General features: G+C 37.5%; 1 protein-coding gene across 1 annotated transcript; it reads left to right on the forward strand.

Annotated features, from left to right (window-relative positions):
• The first annotated feature begins 309 nt into the window (after nucleotides 1-309).
• On the forward strand, nucleotides 310-2,389 carry LOC126702755 (uncharacterized). The gene is made up of 3 exons (XM_050401576.1): nucleotides 310-1,285; nucleotides 1,505-1,569; nucleotides 1,646-2,389. The coding sequence occupies exons 1-3, from the start codon at nucleotides 310-312 to the stop codon at nucleotides 2,387-2,389; spliced, it is 1,785 nt and encodes a 594-aa protein (XP_050257533.1).
• Nucleotides 2,390-14,504: the final 12,115 nt, after the last annotated feature.

Here is a 14,504-nt window from a genome sequence, read left to right on the forward strand (position 1 = left end):
GCAAACTTTGTCTTCTGAAAAATCGGCGAGGGTGGAGACACACCCTTGCCGGGAGCAATGAGACTTTTAAGTTGGAACTGCCAAGGGCTTGGGAACCCTTGGACAGTTCGAAGCCTCCGGAATATCGTGAGGAATCAAGATCTCAATGTCTGCTTCTTAATGGAGACCAGACTTGACAAGGATGGATTTGAGGAGTGGTGTGGAGACTTAGTTTTTCCTAATAAGATTATTGCTAAACAACCAAACACAGGAGGTGGACTGGCCTTACTTTAGAAGAATGGGGTGCAACTGGAATTAATAAACTACACCATGCATCATGTGTTGGTTAAGGTGGTTGAAGAGGATGGTTTTGCATGGTTCTTAACGTGCTTTTATGGCTGGCCAGAAACTAATCAAAGATTTAAATCATGGGCTTTACTTAATCATCTCAGGTCCTTTGTGAACGGGCCGTGGATGTGTATAGGTGACTTTAATGCTATTCTGAGCTCTTCTGAAAAATTAAGCAGACGACCGACACAAGCAAGACTTATAGATGATTTTCAAGAAGCACTGGAGTTAAATGAACTAGAAGATTTGGGATACCATGGTTATCAATTCACTTGGAATAACAAAAGGCCTAGAGAAGCTAATACTAGGGAGCGGCTTGACCGAGCTGTGGCCACAGGAAGTTGGAGAAGAAAATTCCCATTGACTACAGTGACCCATCTATCATCCCATGCCTCTGACCATGCGCCAATAATATTACAAACAAGGTCCCACAAGCAACAAGTTCGGAATAGAGGCTGGCGTGGTTTCAAATTTGAAGAATCATGGCTTCTTTGGGAAGAGTGCGAAGAGGTAATTAAGGAAGCATGGGAACAAAGTTTGGAGAGCAGCTCAGCTTTAGAAGCAATAAGGCAGAAGATTAAAACATGCGGAGATGAATTACAAGCTTGGGGGTCATCTAGAACACACCCCGATGCAAAGGAAATTAAACAACTCCAAACTCGGGTTGAAGTGTTACAAGCAGAGGAATGTACAGTGGAGAACAGGGCTGAATTTTTGGAGGTGAGCAAAAAATTAGACAACTTACTAAGGCAGCAAGAAATTTATTGGGCTCAACGATCCCGGGTACTTTGGTTGAAACATGGGGACAAAAACACAAAGTTTTTCCACTCAAAGGCCTCACAAAGGCAACGGAGAAACTCTATACATGGGATTAGAGATGAGGAGAACAATTGGGTTGAAGCACAAGAGGATATAGCAAGGGTGGCAATTAATTATTTTGGGAATTTGTTTAGTGCTGGTGAGTGTAGCCAAATAGAAGAATGTCTGCAAGCAGTCCCACAGAAGGTCACATAGGAGATGAGACTTTTATTGTCTAGGGAGGTCAGTGCTAAGGAGATAAAGACAGCTTTGTTCCAAATGGGACCAACTAAGGTGCCCGGATCCGATGGTATGAATGCTCTTTTCTACCAAAAATTATGGCATATTGTTGGTGATAATGTGATCTCTGCTCTTTTAGATTTTTTAAATTCTGGTAATACGGTGTCTGAAATAAATTACACAAATATTGTGCTTATTCCCAAAGTACAGTCACCTGAAAAAATGTCAGATTTCCGGCCCATTAGCTTATGCAATGTCATATATAAAATTATTTCAAAAGGTGCTAGCCAACAGATTGAAGCAGGTCCTTCCTCAGATTATTTCTCCTACACAGAGTGCATTTGTTCCGGGTCGCTTTATCATTGATAATGTGATGGTGGCATATGAGACCTTGCACACAATGCATGGAAGAAAGAAAGGAAAGAAGGGATCTCTTGCTCTCAAGCTTGATATTAGCAAAGTTTATGATCGGGTAGAGTGGGACTTTCTACGAGGTATTATGACTAAACTGGGTTTTCCTCTGTTATGGATAAATTGGGTGATGACATGCATTACAACTCCAACTTTCTCTGTTCTCATTAATGGTAAACCTTTTGGCCATATATCCCCATCTAGAGGGCTCCGTCAAGGAGATCCCCTCTCGCCTTATTTGTTTCTCTTGTGTGCAGAGGGCTTTACTGCTTTGTTAGCAAAGGCAGAGTTAGAGGAGCGTATTCATGGTGTGTCTATTTGTAGGAGAGCACCAAGGATTTCCCACTTGCTCTTTGCAGATGATTCTCTTCTTTTCTGCCAAGCTACTCAAAGGGAGGTTAATGAAGTAATTGGTATCATTCAGACGTATGGAAGAGCTTCTAGCCAATGCATAAATATGGAAAAATCTTCGGTATTGTTCAGTAGCAATACTCCAAATACACAAAAAGCTTGGGTTAAGAATACTCTAGGGGTGAAGGAGGTGGAGCGTTTTGAGACATACTTGGGATTGCCCACATTGATAGGCCGAGCAAAGTACCATGCCTTTGCTTAACTAAAGGATAAAGTTTGGAAGAAACTGCAAGGTTGGAAGGGTAAGCTCCTCTCTAGACCTGGGAAGGAAATATTAATCAAGGCAGTGGCCCAATCGATCCCCATTTACACTATGGGTGTGTTTTTATTACCAGTAAAACTTTGTGATGAGCTAAACTCGATGTGTGCAAGGTTTTGGTGGGGACAAGCTGAAAATGAGAGGAAGATACATTGGAAGAGTTGGGGGAGGCTCTCTCAATCAAAAAGGAAGGGAGGTATGGGTTTCCGTGATCTAAGGGCCTTCAATCTCGCTATGCTTGTAAAACAACTCTGGCGTATGGTGCAAAATCCGGAGTCTCTCATTTATCAATGTTTTAAATATAGATATTTCCCTAGGTGCAATATGTTGGAGGCAGGTGATTCCACAAATAGCTCATATGTGTGGAAGAGCTTAATGGTTGCTATGCCTATTCTGAAGCAAAAAATGTTGGCGTGTCGGAAATGGAGCTTCAATTAGTGTCATGAACGACAAATGGATTATGAACCATCCTACATGCAAGGTTCTTCACCCCCCAGAAGTGCAGGAATGGGAGTGGAGAGTCTCAGATTTGATTGACCCGTATCTAAGGTGTTGGGATAGAGAGCTGATCTGGAATAAATTTCATGAAGAGGATGCCGAGGCAATTTGTAGAATGCCCTTGAGTCATCGGTGTGCAGCAGACCAACTCATATGGATTTACAATAGATATGGGAAATATTCTGTAAAATCCGGATACCACGTGGCAACACAAATTCTTAAGGTGGATGAATGGACTGAATGCTCATCGGGTTCAGTTGGAGTGGATGTGTGGATGAAGTTGTGGAAACTGAATGTCCCATGCAAGATTAAAATTTTTGGGTGGAGGGCTTGCCAAAACATTCTGCCAACACGCGTCAATTTAGCCCAAAGGAAGATTATTGAGAATATGTACTGTGAGTTGTGCAAAAGAGCTCCTGAGAATGGAATTCATGTGCTTTGGGAGTGTGGTGTAGCGCAAGGTGTATGGGCTGGAAGTTTAGTCAAACTACAAAAATGTACTCATGGCCAAGGAGATGTTTTGCAACTCTTTGTTGACTTACTGAAGAGGTTGTCCATAAAAGAGTTTGAATTATTCTTAGTTCTGGCCTGGTTTATCTGGAACCAACGGAATTCAGTGATACATGGGGGGAAATTGAAAGATCCTCGGCAAGTTCTTAGAAGGGCAGAGGATTTTCTAGCAAAGTATCACCAAGCACAGGAACAGTTGCTCCTGATGCTGAATGTACAGCAGTAGATAACGGGTTGGCAGCCACCTCAATCAACACAGTACAAGCTGAATTTCGATGCGGCAATTTACACAGACATGGGGCGGTCAGGAGTGGGAGCAATTATTCGAAATGAAAGCAGAGAAGTCATGGCTGCCTTGTCTGCTATGGGACCGGTTGTTCAAGATAGTGAGGAAGCTGAGATAGTTGCTTGCCGAAAAGCTTTTGGATTCGCCATAGATGCAGGTTTCACGGATTTGGTAATTGAAGGGGACAATGTGAACGTTATGAGAGCCATAGCATCGAATTGTATGGACACCTCCAGACTAGGTACGGTAATTGAAGACATCCATTGCCTGGTGAGGGGCCTGAGGTGGTTTTCAGTTAGCTGTGTAAAGCGTAGTGCAAATACTGCCGCCCATTGTTGTTAGAAACTGAAGAGAATATGGATGGACACCCAAAGTGGGCATGTCCTTCTGTATACTTCAGATTGTAACATCTAGGAGTTATGGAGTAATGGTTTAGACCATTACTCTACCCCCACTAAGCCCATTATTCAACTCAGTATTAATGGAATGATGTGTATATAAACACCAAGAGTGGTGCCCATTGTATAGAAACGAATTCCACATTTCTCATAGTGTTTTTAGAGTGTTGTGAGGTTCTTAGGTTGTGGGTTATGTTTGCATCACTCTAGTAGTGTGCAACACCGTCGGAGAAACGTTTTTGGCTCGTGGGTTGCAAAAAAAACTGGAATTCAAAACGTGTTTGGATAGCTGGTCTACGTGGAGGCTGGCTCTAGACAACGTAGAACAATCTCAAGGCTCCTGTGTGATCATCTGTTTAGTCCGAGAGAGGTATGCCGAAAAACCAATTATTTATATTCCGCTGCAAGTCTATGTTTCTTACATTGGTATCAGAGCGTTTATAGGTTGTTCTCGATGTCAAAGACATATACGATTAGTTCTTAATGTGGTTTATGCTTCTGTGATATGTTATGAATTTCTATGCACCTCACATGGCCTTCAATGGCAAGTTTTGATTCTGAGTATTTCGTGCGTTGAAATTAATATATGTGGTTTATATTACATGTATTAATGTCTACCTTAAATTTCGTAGCAAATCTCTAAGTGTGCCATGAGATATAGTTTAACAAAACTTAGAACACCGAAATTTTAAGGACAAAACTGCTCTTATATGGTACCTATTTGCAAAATATGATTTCATATTATGAATCTATGTATTATAAGCTTTAAATCGGTATATGGTATGTTATAAATGGACTTGAAATGAAGAAGTTATAAAACTTTAGAGTTTCGGTCTAAAACACGTTTATGCTGAAAGAAGTTGAAAAGAAGAAAGGTTGAAGACAACCTGCACGTGTCTTTCACTTACCTAAAGGGCTTTAGTGATAGCAAATAATAATAAAAAAAGAAGAAGAAGAAGGAGGTGATCCCACAATTACTTACTTCTTAAACACCTATTTGTATTATTATTATTATTTTATTATTATTATGTTTTTTTTTGCTCTGCTAGCAGCACTGTAAAGTAAGCCCATCCGCCACTTTTAGGATCTTGTCTCTTTGTGAGATTTTTTATGCGTATTAAGCCTATTTATAATTGAGTTTCTTTAAGTGAAACGCACTGCTCAATTTAGTATTTATTTCTCGTTAAACATGAAAGGTATATGCTTAAATGATATGGAATTTATTTAATTTTGTAAATTATTTAATTCCATTATTATTGTGAAATATGGTATTAAAAATATATATATATATATATATTTACACAACGTTAAATATAATATTTAACGCAATAAAGAAATAATTATTTCTTAGTGAAATAATGGAATGCCTATATGAATTATTCTCATGAGTTTAAATTGTGATAGCATATTTGGCTTAATAGTTAATTGATAAAATTGGTGAATTTTTTTTAATACATATTTTTTGTAAATATGAAATATAGAATAGTGGGAGTATGGTTGAGTTGCGTTATCTCCCATACATAATTTTGCACGAATAGATTAAAATTAAGCTTAGTAATGGACACTAGTGGCGCAAGAGATGATTAAGAAGCTTAGCGAATTTTCGATCTTGTGACATGTGTTGATTATCTAAGTTTATTTTAGATCGAACGTCAAAATTTTTGAAATATGTGTGTAATGTCTCATTTGTGAAATTTTGTAGTGAAATGGCTTCCAAAGGTATAGTTGCTGATCTCAATAAAGGAGAGAAACTGGATGGTGAAAATTATAATATTTGGAACCGTAAAATCCAGTATGTGCTGAATGAGCAAGAAGTCCTAGAGACTCTAACTCATTCGTTGAGTAAACCGGATGAGGGAAGCACTGAGCAACACCAACGTGATCTTGCTGCCTATGAAAGTTGGCGTAAGAAGGATTTGTGTGCGAGCTTTACAATGCTAAGCAGCATGCACAATGACTTGATTGGTGAATTTGAGCAATATACAACTGCACAAGACATGTGGAAAGCTCTAAAGCTAAGATATGGAGGGACATCAGCCACTAGACTGCGTGGCTTAACAATGAAATTTGATTCATATAAGATGCGCTCTGAACATACGATGAAGCAGCATCTTAGGTCGATGTCCTCCACGATTCGAGAGCTCAAATCAGCTGGAAACAATCTTACTGACGAACAACAAGTCCAGACAGTGATTCGTTCACTACCAAGTTCATGGGAGACGATGTGTCAAAACTTGACACATAATGAGAACATCAAAACATTTGATGATGTGGCTCGTCACTTGGAACTTGAAGCTGAGCGCCTTGAAGCAGCCAAGCCGTTCAGTTCTGTGCACATGGCTGAGACTAGCTCGAGTAAGGCATCTAGGCCTAAACGCAAGCAACCTGATTACGCTCCTGGACAAGAGAGACCTAATGGGCCACCGCCTAAGAAGGCTAAGTTTGTCAAGCGCAATACTAGAGGAAAGCGCGCAAAGAAGGACAAGTCTAAGTTGACTTGTTATAATTGCGAAAAGAAAGGATATTTTGCTCGTGAATGCGCTAAGCCAAAAAAGGTAACACCTAATCTTACATCTCATCATGTTTTTGTAACTAGTCATGTCCTTGTTGCTAATTCTGCTCCTATGTGGACTGTAGACTCAGCGGCAACAGAACATGTAGCAAGAGATAGAGTGGGATTTGTGGAGTACCGTCGGATTCTTGTTGGCAGTAGAGACATCAAGGTGGGAAACGGAGCTAGCGTGGAGGTACTTGGAATTGGTACCTACAAGCTAGAATTGCGAGGTGGTCGCACTCTGTTGCTCCATGATGTGTTGTATGCTCCAGAGATCCGGAGGAACTTACTTTCCGTAGTTACTTTGTTAAGACTTGGTTTCTGGTTTATTTTTTAGAATAATTCTGTTTTATTGCATTTGGGAACAGTTTATTATGGCCGTGGTTTTATTTTAAATGGTTTTTTAATTTTGGACATTGAATATTATAATAATGATAGTTCAGTTTTTTTGACTTCATCTGAAAATGCTTCTAATAATTCAAGTATATGGCATGCTAGGCTTGGTCATATAAGGCAAGAGAGGATGACTAGGTTAGCTAGAGAAGGCCTTATGGGCAATCTCGCTAAGGTCACTTTGTCCATATGTGAACATTGTCTTGTGGGAAAGTCAAAAAGAAAACCATTTGGAAAAGCCACAAGGGCATCTTTTCCATTGCAACTAATCCACTCTGATATATGTGGTCCAATGAATGTAAGGGCAAGACATGGTGGTTTCTACTTCATCACATTTATAGATGACTATACACGTTACGGTCATGTCTATTTGATTTCTCATAAGTCTGAGGCTTTAGATCGCTTTAGACGATACATGAGATTGGTTGAGAATCAATTAGACAAGAGCATTAAGGCTCTTAGAACTGATTGTGGGCGTGAGTATCTATCTGAGCAATTTAAGGAGCTCTGTGATGAAAAGGGAATTGCAAGGCAGTTAACCATGCCTTATACACCGTAACAAAATGGTGTGGCGGAAAGGAGAAATCGAACACTATAAGAGATGGTTAGGTCAATGATGGCGCAAGCAAACTTACCGATTTCGTATTGGGGGGATGCACTTTTGACTGCAACCTATATACTTAACCGAGTGCCCTCTAAATCAGTATCTTCCACACCTTATGAACTATGGACCGGCAAGAAACCTAATTTGAATAATTTGCGGCCATGGGGTTCAACAGGTTATGTTCACAATACTTCTCATAAATATGGGAAGTTAGGGCCTAGAGGAAAGAAGTGTATCTTTATAACATATTCTGAGCATTCCAAAGGCTATGTGTTGATAGGTGAACAACTTGATGGAAGTGTAACTGAATTGGAGTCACGTGATGTTGATTTCATTGAAAGTGAATTCCCTAACATAGGTGAGGTTGAAAAGAACTTGACTCTTTATGAAATGATGGATCAAGAGGTAGGCGCCCCAAGTAGACTAGTAGAGGACAATGAAGAAATTCCTGAAACTCCTAGAGATAGTGGGAGCAACTCACAACCTAGTGGGAGCACACCACTAGAAGTTGATCCACAACAACCTCAGACACGTAGAAGCAACCGTGGAAATATTCCTCGTCGTCGTTTTGAGATTGAGGGGGAAGCTTTCATGATTGCTTCACAAGATGATGATGAGCCAAAAACTGTGCAAGAGGCTCTCTCATCTTCTGTTAGTGATAAGTGGATGAAAGCAATGAATGATGAAATAGAGTCTATGAGGACTAATCAGGTCTGGGATCTGGTAGACCTACCGTCAGGGCGTAAAGCAATTGGGAACAAATGGGTTCTTAAAATCAAACGCAAGGCGGATGGGTCAATAGAAAGGTATAAAGCTCAATTAGTGGCAAAAGGATACACTCAAAAGGAGGGTGTTGACTACGAGGAAACTTTTTCTCCGGTTGTGAGGTTTGCCTCTGTTCGACTCATTCTGGCCATTGTTGCAAACTTGAATTTGGAATTATATCAAATGGACGTTAAGACAGCCTTTCTCAATGGAGAACTAGATGAAGAAATCTATATGGATCAACCTATTGGCTTTGTGACCAAAGGTCAAGAGCAAAAAGTGTGCAAACTTAAACGATTCATATATGGTTTGAAGCAGTCATCTAGACAGTGGTATCTGAGATTTCATCGAGCCGTTCTAACGAATGGGTTTACAATGATCAAAGAAGATCATTTTGTCTACGTAAAACGATCCAAGGGAAGTTTCATTATTTTGTCATTGTATGTCGATGACATATTGCTGGCCGGTAATGACATGGAGATGATTATCGCCACAAAAGGGTGGTTGTCCTCTAACTTCGAGATGAAGGACATGGGTGAGGCAGATTATATTCTAGGGGTTAAAATCCTTAGGGATCGCTCAAAGAAACTTTTAGGTTTATCACAACAAACCTACATTAAGAAAGTTCTTGAGCGTTTCCAAATGCATAATTGCAAACCCATAGATACTCCAGTTGCCAAAAATGAGAGCTTAAGCCTGGACATGTGCCCTAAGACTAAAGATGAAAAAGAAAAGATGGCTCGTGTTCCTTATGCTAATGCAGTTGGAAGCTTGATGTATGCAATGATGTGTACTCGGCCTGATATATGTTATGCTGTTGGATTAGTCAGCAGATTTCAGTCTAATCCAGGACTTGCTCATTGGAAAGCTGTCAAGAGGATATTAAGGTATCTAAAAGGGACAACAGACTACATCATTTGTTATCAGGGCTCAGATTTGCGTATGATTGGTTATAGTGATGCTGATTAGGGTAGTGACCTAGATGAATGCAAATCCACATCTGGATATGCTTTCTTGCTGAATAATGGCGCCATCACTTGGAGTAGCAAGAAACAACCCTATATAGCATTATCAACTATGGAAGCAGAGTATGTAGCATGTTCAGCAGCTGTTCAGGAAGCAGTTTGGTTGAGGAGGTTCTTTCAGAATCTTGAGGTTGTTAAGGATGCCTCGGATCCCGTTACAGTACATTGTGATAGCATGACAGCACTTGCCTATGCTAAAGATTCTAAGTATCATGGTAGAACCAAACACATTGACATACGATATCACTACATCAGAGATATGGTTGCTCACAATGAAGTGGTTCTAAAACACATTTCTACAAGCCTCATGATTGTTGATCCTCTTACAAAGCCTATAGGAAGGTATGTCTTCCAGGCTCATGTTAGGAGTTTAGGGCTACGTAGAATATGATGATATGTTGTTTTTAGTTACCATTTATTGTACTCTTTTGGGATATTTTGTTTTAAATACATATGATGTTATTTAGTTAATAATATGTATATTTGCACACACATATACCATATGATGAGTTCTGTGGTATGAAAGGTATGTCGGCAGGTTTAGGTCGGCTCACTCACACGAGCGATCGCCTCTGGCACTTGAGTAGTGAGTAAAGATGAGACATTGTGTCATTCAATGCTTATGTAGCATATATAGATGGTTGACACAAACAGCTGTAGCCTTAGTTGGGACTAAGATGAGGTCTATAATATATTTATCTTGATTAGATCGTACATGGATAGCCCATGATCCATGTAACCTGTGGTTAGCCAGATGCGAGAACTTATTTGATGCCTAATGTGGCAAGCGAATAAAGGACTCGAGTTAGGCGCTTGAGTAGCGACTAGACTAAGATTTGTACGGTGTATTGAGTTAAGACATACACTCTTACTTAAGAGAACTCCACCGTAGCATGTATTTCATACTACATGTGCTTGCTCGACCAAAAGTGGAGGTGAGAGAATAAATCCCTGCTTCTTCACCGTGTGAGTCCTATGAACCTTTCATTAAGATCCTTTTTATGCCCTTGTTACTTTTGACTATGTCATGAAGCTGAGGTTTTGATGTCTGCTACTTTGGCATGTTACCTATGTCCATGTTGGATTCGGTCTAAAGGGACATTGCTGGGAAAGCGATTGGACCAAAGTTAAAGGACATGAGTGCAAAGGGAAGACTATTTTTGTAACACATCCTTATATTTGTACTCACTGTCGACAGGTTATAGCGCTTAAGGTAGCGAAATAATCGTGAGTACATCTAGATAGTTATGTTGGATCAAGCATAAGTCTGAGTATTAAACTCAAGAAGGGTTAGAGATGCTTGATTCGATGTGTTAATATATGTCTAGGGCATAACGAGACACTTTAGGGATGTTGCTATGCTGGTCTTGGTATAAGATTTAGTATAGGGCTCCCAAATTTGTTTTTTCGAGTGTGCTCGATGGTCGCACAACCTATTTGCCAGTATGAACACACTGAGAAACACATTGAGAGATGGATAATAGAGCCATGCCCACAGTGGATGAGTGGGAGATGTTAGAAACTGAAGAGAATATGGATGGACACCCAAAGTGGGCACGTCCTTCTGTATACTTTAGATTGTAACATCTAGGAGTTATGGAGTAATGGTTTAGACCATTACTCTACCTCACTAGGCCCATTATTCCACTCAGTATTAATGGAATGATGTGTATATAAACACCAAGAGTGGTACCCATTGTATAGAAACGAATTCCACATTTCTCATAGTGTTTTTAGAGTGTTGTGAGGTTCTTAGGTTGTGGGTTATGTTTGCATCACTCTAGTAGTGTGCAACACCGTCGGAGAAACGTTTTTGGCTCGTGGGTTGCAAAAAAAACTGGAATTCAAAACGTGTTTGGATAGCTGGTCTACGTGGAGGTTGGCTCTAGACAACGTAGAACAATCTCAAGGCTCCCGTGTGATCGTCGGTTTAGTCCGAGAGAGGTATGCCGAAAAACCAATTATTTATATTCCGCTGCAAGTCTATGTTTCTTACAATTGTTTAGCTCGCTTTGCTAGGAATGTCTCTGATGAATTGGTATGGATTGAGGACTGTCCTCAACCTGCCAGGGAAGTTGTGTACAATGACTCCTTGATGTTATTTGAATGAAAGGCTATTCACTTTTCAAAAAAAAAAAAAAAAAAATTATTAATCCAACAGTTGAACCAATGATATAACGATTAAACCAATGAACCATCATACCACACTCTTTACTATTTAATTTGCCCTAAAGATATAAAAGAGTCAAAATTTGAGTGCATTCAGCTTAGTTGCCTTATAGGGTTAATTAGTTGTGACTTCATTAGTTTTGGTACTTTATAACTATATAAAATATAAATGGATGATTCCCTCTCCCTAAAATTTTTCAAATGTCAATCCTCAAAACTAAAGTGTAAAGAAAGAGAGATATCCCTTGATTTTGAAATGGACAATAATAATTACATTAGTAAGTAAATATTACCTCTCAAATGCATGTAAAGCGTAAACTCCAACAAAATGTTAGGAGTATAAAAGTTAATATTGGATGGTTAAAGTATTATAACTAAGTATTTAGAATTTTAATTAACAATCGGTCATGGATTTTAACTACCTTAAAGTTTGTATTGACAATGCATATTGATAAATTCTATTACATTCTTGAAACTCATGTGACAAAGCTTACGTATAGTAAAATATTGGTAATAAATTTTAATCAAAGATAAATTATTTCAATAACTAATAAGAGTTGTAAAAAAAATTATGAGTGTAGAAATTTGTGGCAAAAATAAGATTAATAGACACAACCACAGGTTCATAACTTTTAAAACTTAACTTTTGTTATGCAGTATGAAATTTTCCTTGACTCAACTTTGACCAATAGCTCAATTCATCAATAGCCTATCATGCCCCACTTATAACTTAACCAATTATTCAGCAAAAAAGAAAAAACTTAACCAATAAAATTGTAAGAGTCCGTACTGCTGTTCTTAGGTTTTTGTTGTTGAAGGTAGGTTAATACGTTAATTTATGATAGCTATTTTTTTTTTCTTGGCCCTTGAAAAAATTACTTTGTGTTTAAACAATATTTTTAAAAAAAAAAACAATGAACTCAACAATTAATTTTCATCCATTTCAATTGAAATTTGTCAATGAAACCATGTTCCACCATTTTCGGGTAAAAAGTAAAAATGCACATTATTATAGCCATAAAGTTTTTAAAATAGAGTAGATTAATAGTATTAGAGTTAAATTAGATATTAATTTTTATTTGATTTTAAATATTTGCTGAGTAATTTAAGAGAGCATTCACAATTAGGTTGCTAAAAAATATAGCTTTTAGTAACTTAAAACACTACTTTATCTATTTTGACACCTCATTTTAACATTTAATATATTAAAATAATATAAATAACACAATAAAATAAAATATCCAACATAATAAACATCAACCTCAACCATCAACACATTAAAATATATATATATATATATATATATTTTTTTTTTTTTTTTTTTAATTTTAGAGATGACACTTTACTGTAACTCAGTTGTCAAAAGTTTTAGGTTTGGCAACTTTGATAAAGATGATTTTTTTTTTTTTTTTGGGTGTGGTTTTGGTGCTAAAACGACAATATAGTAATTTTCACATTTTTTAGTGAATGCTCTAGGATATAACTTTTATCTTTATCCTAGGATACTAGGATTCAATGAGACATGAAAACCTTAGCCAGTTGGGTCTTAACCCTGTTTCTCAAAAAAAAAGCTTACCAAACCTTGGCCTATACTTGCAGAGACAGGGGCGGCCCTAGACATTTTGGGGCCTAAGGCGAGAACTAAAAAAGTATGTGTATGTGCATGTGTGTTTATGTATGTGTATGTGTATGAGTATGTATGTGTATGTGTATGTGTATGTGTATGTGTGTATGTGTATGTGTATGTTTATGTATATGTGCATGTGTGTTTATATTTATGTTCATTTATGTTTATGTATGTGTATGTATGTGTATGTGTGTATGTGTATGTGTATGTTTATGTGTGTGTATGTGTATGTTTATGTGTATGTGCATGTGCATGTGTGTTTATGTTTATGTTCATTTATGTTTATGCATATTTATGTATGTGTGTATATTTATGTATGTTTATATTTATAAACATAAACACACATACACATAAACATACATGAACACAAACACAAACAAACATACACAAAAACAAACAAACATAAACACACATACACATAAGCACGCATAAACAAACATAAACAAAAACAAACAAATATAAACACACACGCACACATAAACATAAACATACATAGACATAAACACACATACAGACTGAGAAAAATTAAACCCTCATATAGATGGGAAAAAATTGTGAACTAACACCAATCCTCAAACAATTTCATTAGTTATTTTGGTGTGCTAAATCGAGTCTTTATGTGTGTTTATGTTTATATTTAAGTTTATGTGTGTGTATATTTTCGTTTATGTGAGTTTATACGTGTTTATGTGGATGTATGTTTATATTTATGTATATGTATATTTAAGTGTATATGTATATATGTTTATGTGTATTTGTATATGTATGTGTATGTTTTTATTATATGTGTGTATGTGTGCTTATGTATGTGTATGTGTATGTGTGCTTATGTATTTGTAAGTGTATGTGTTTATGCGTGCTTATATTTATGTATGTTTATGTATATGTATAAGTGTTTATGCGTGCTTATGTATGTGTATTTGTATTTGTATGTGTGCTTATATATGTGTATGTGTATGTGTATGTGTATGTGTAGGTCTTTTTGTGTTTTTCAGATTCAAGTGCGATACCCTGATGTAATTGTAATTAATGGCTGAGATTAAAAGTTGAAAAAACAATTTTCAATCTCAACCATTAAATAAAATATATTAAAGGAGAGTTAAAAAGTTTTTTTAAAAAAAGAGTAAAAAATGTAAAAAAAATTACCTATGACAGTGCACCTGATCTCAGTTCGTCTTTCTTCTCTCACCATTTTTATTTTCTTCTTTTTTACGTGGTGCTCTGTTTTT

Source organism: Quercus robur, chromosome 10 (assembly GCF_932294415.1).
Source record: "Quercus robur chromosome 10, dhQueRobu3.1, whole genome shotgun sequence".
In the NCBI taxonomy this organism is placed as follows: Eukaryota; Viridiplantae; Streptophyta; class Magnoliopsida; order Fagales; family Fagaceae; genus Quercus; species Quercus robur.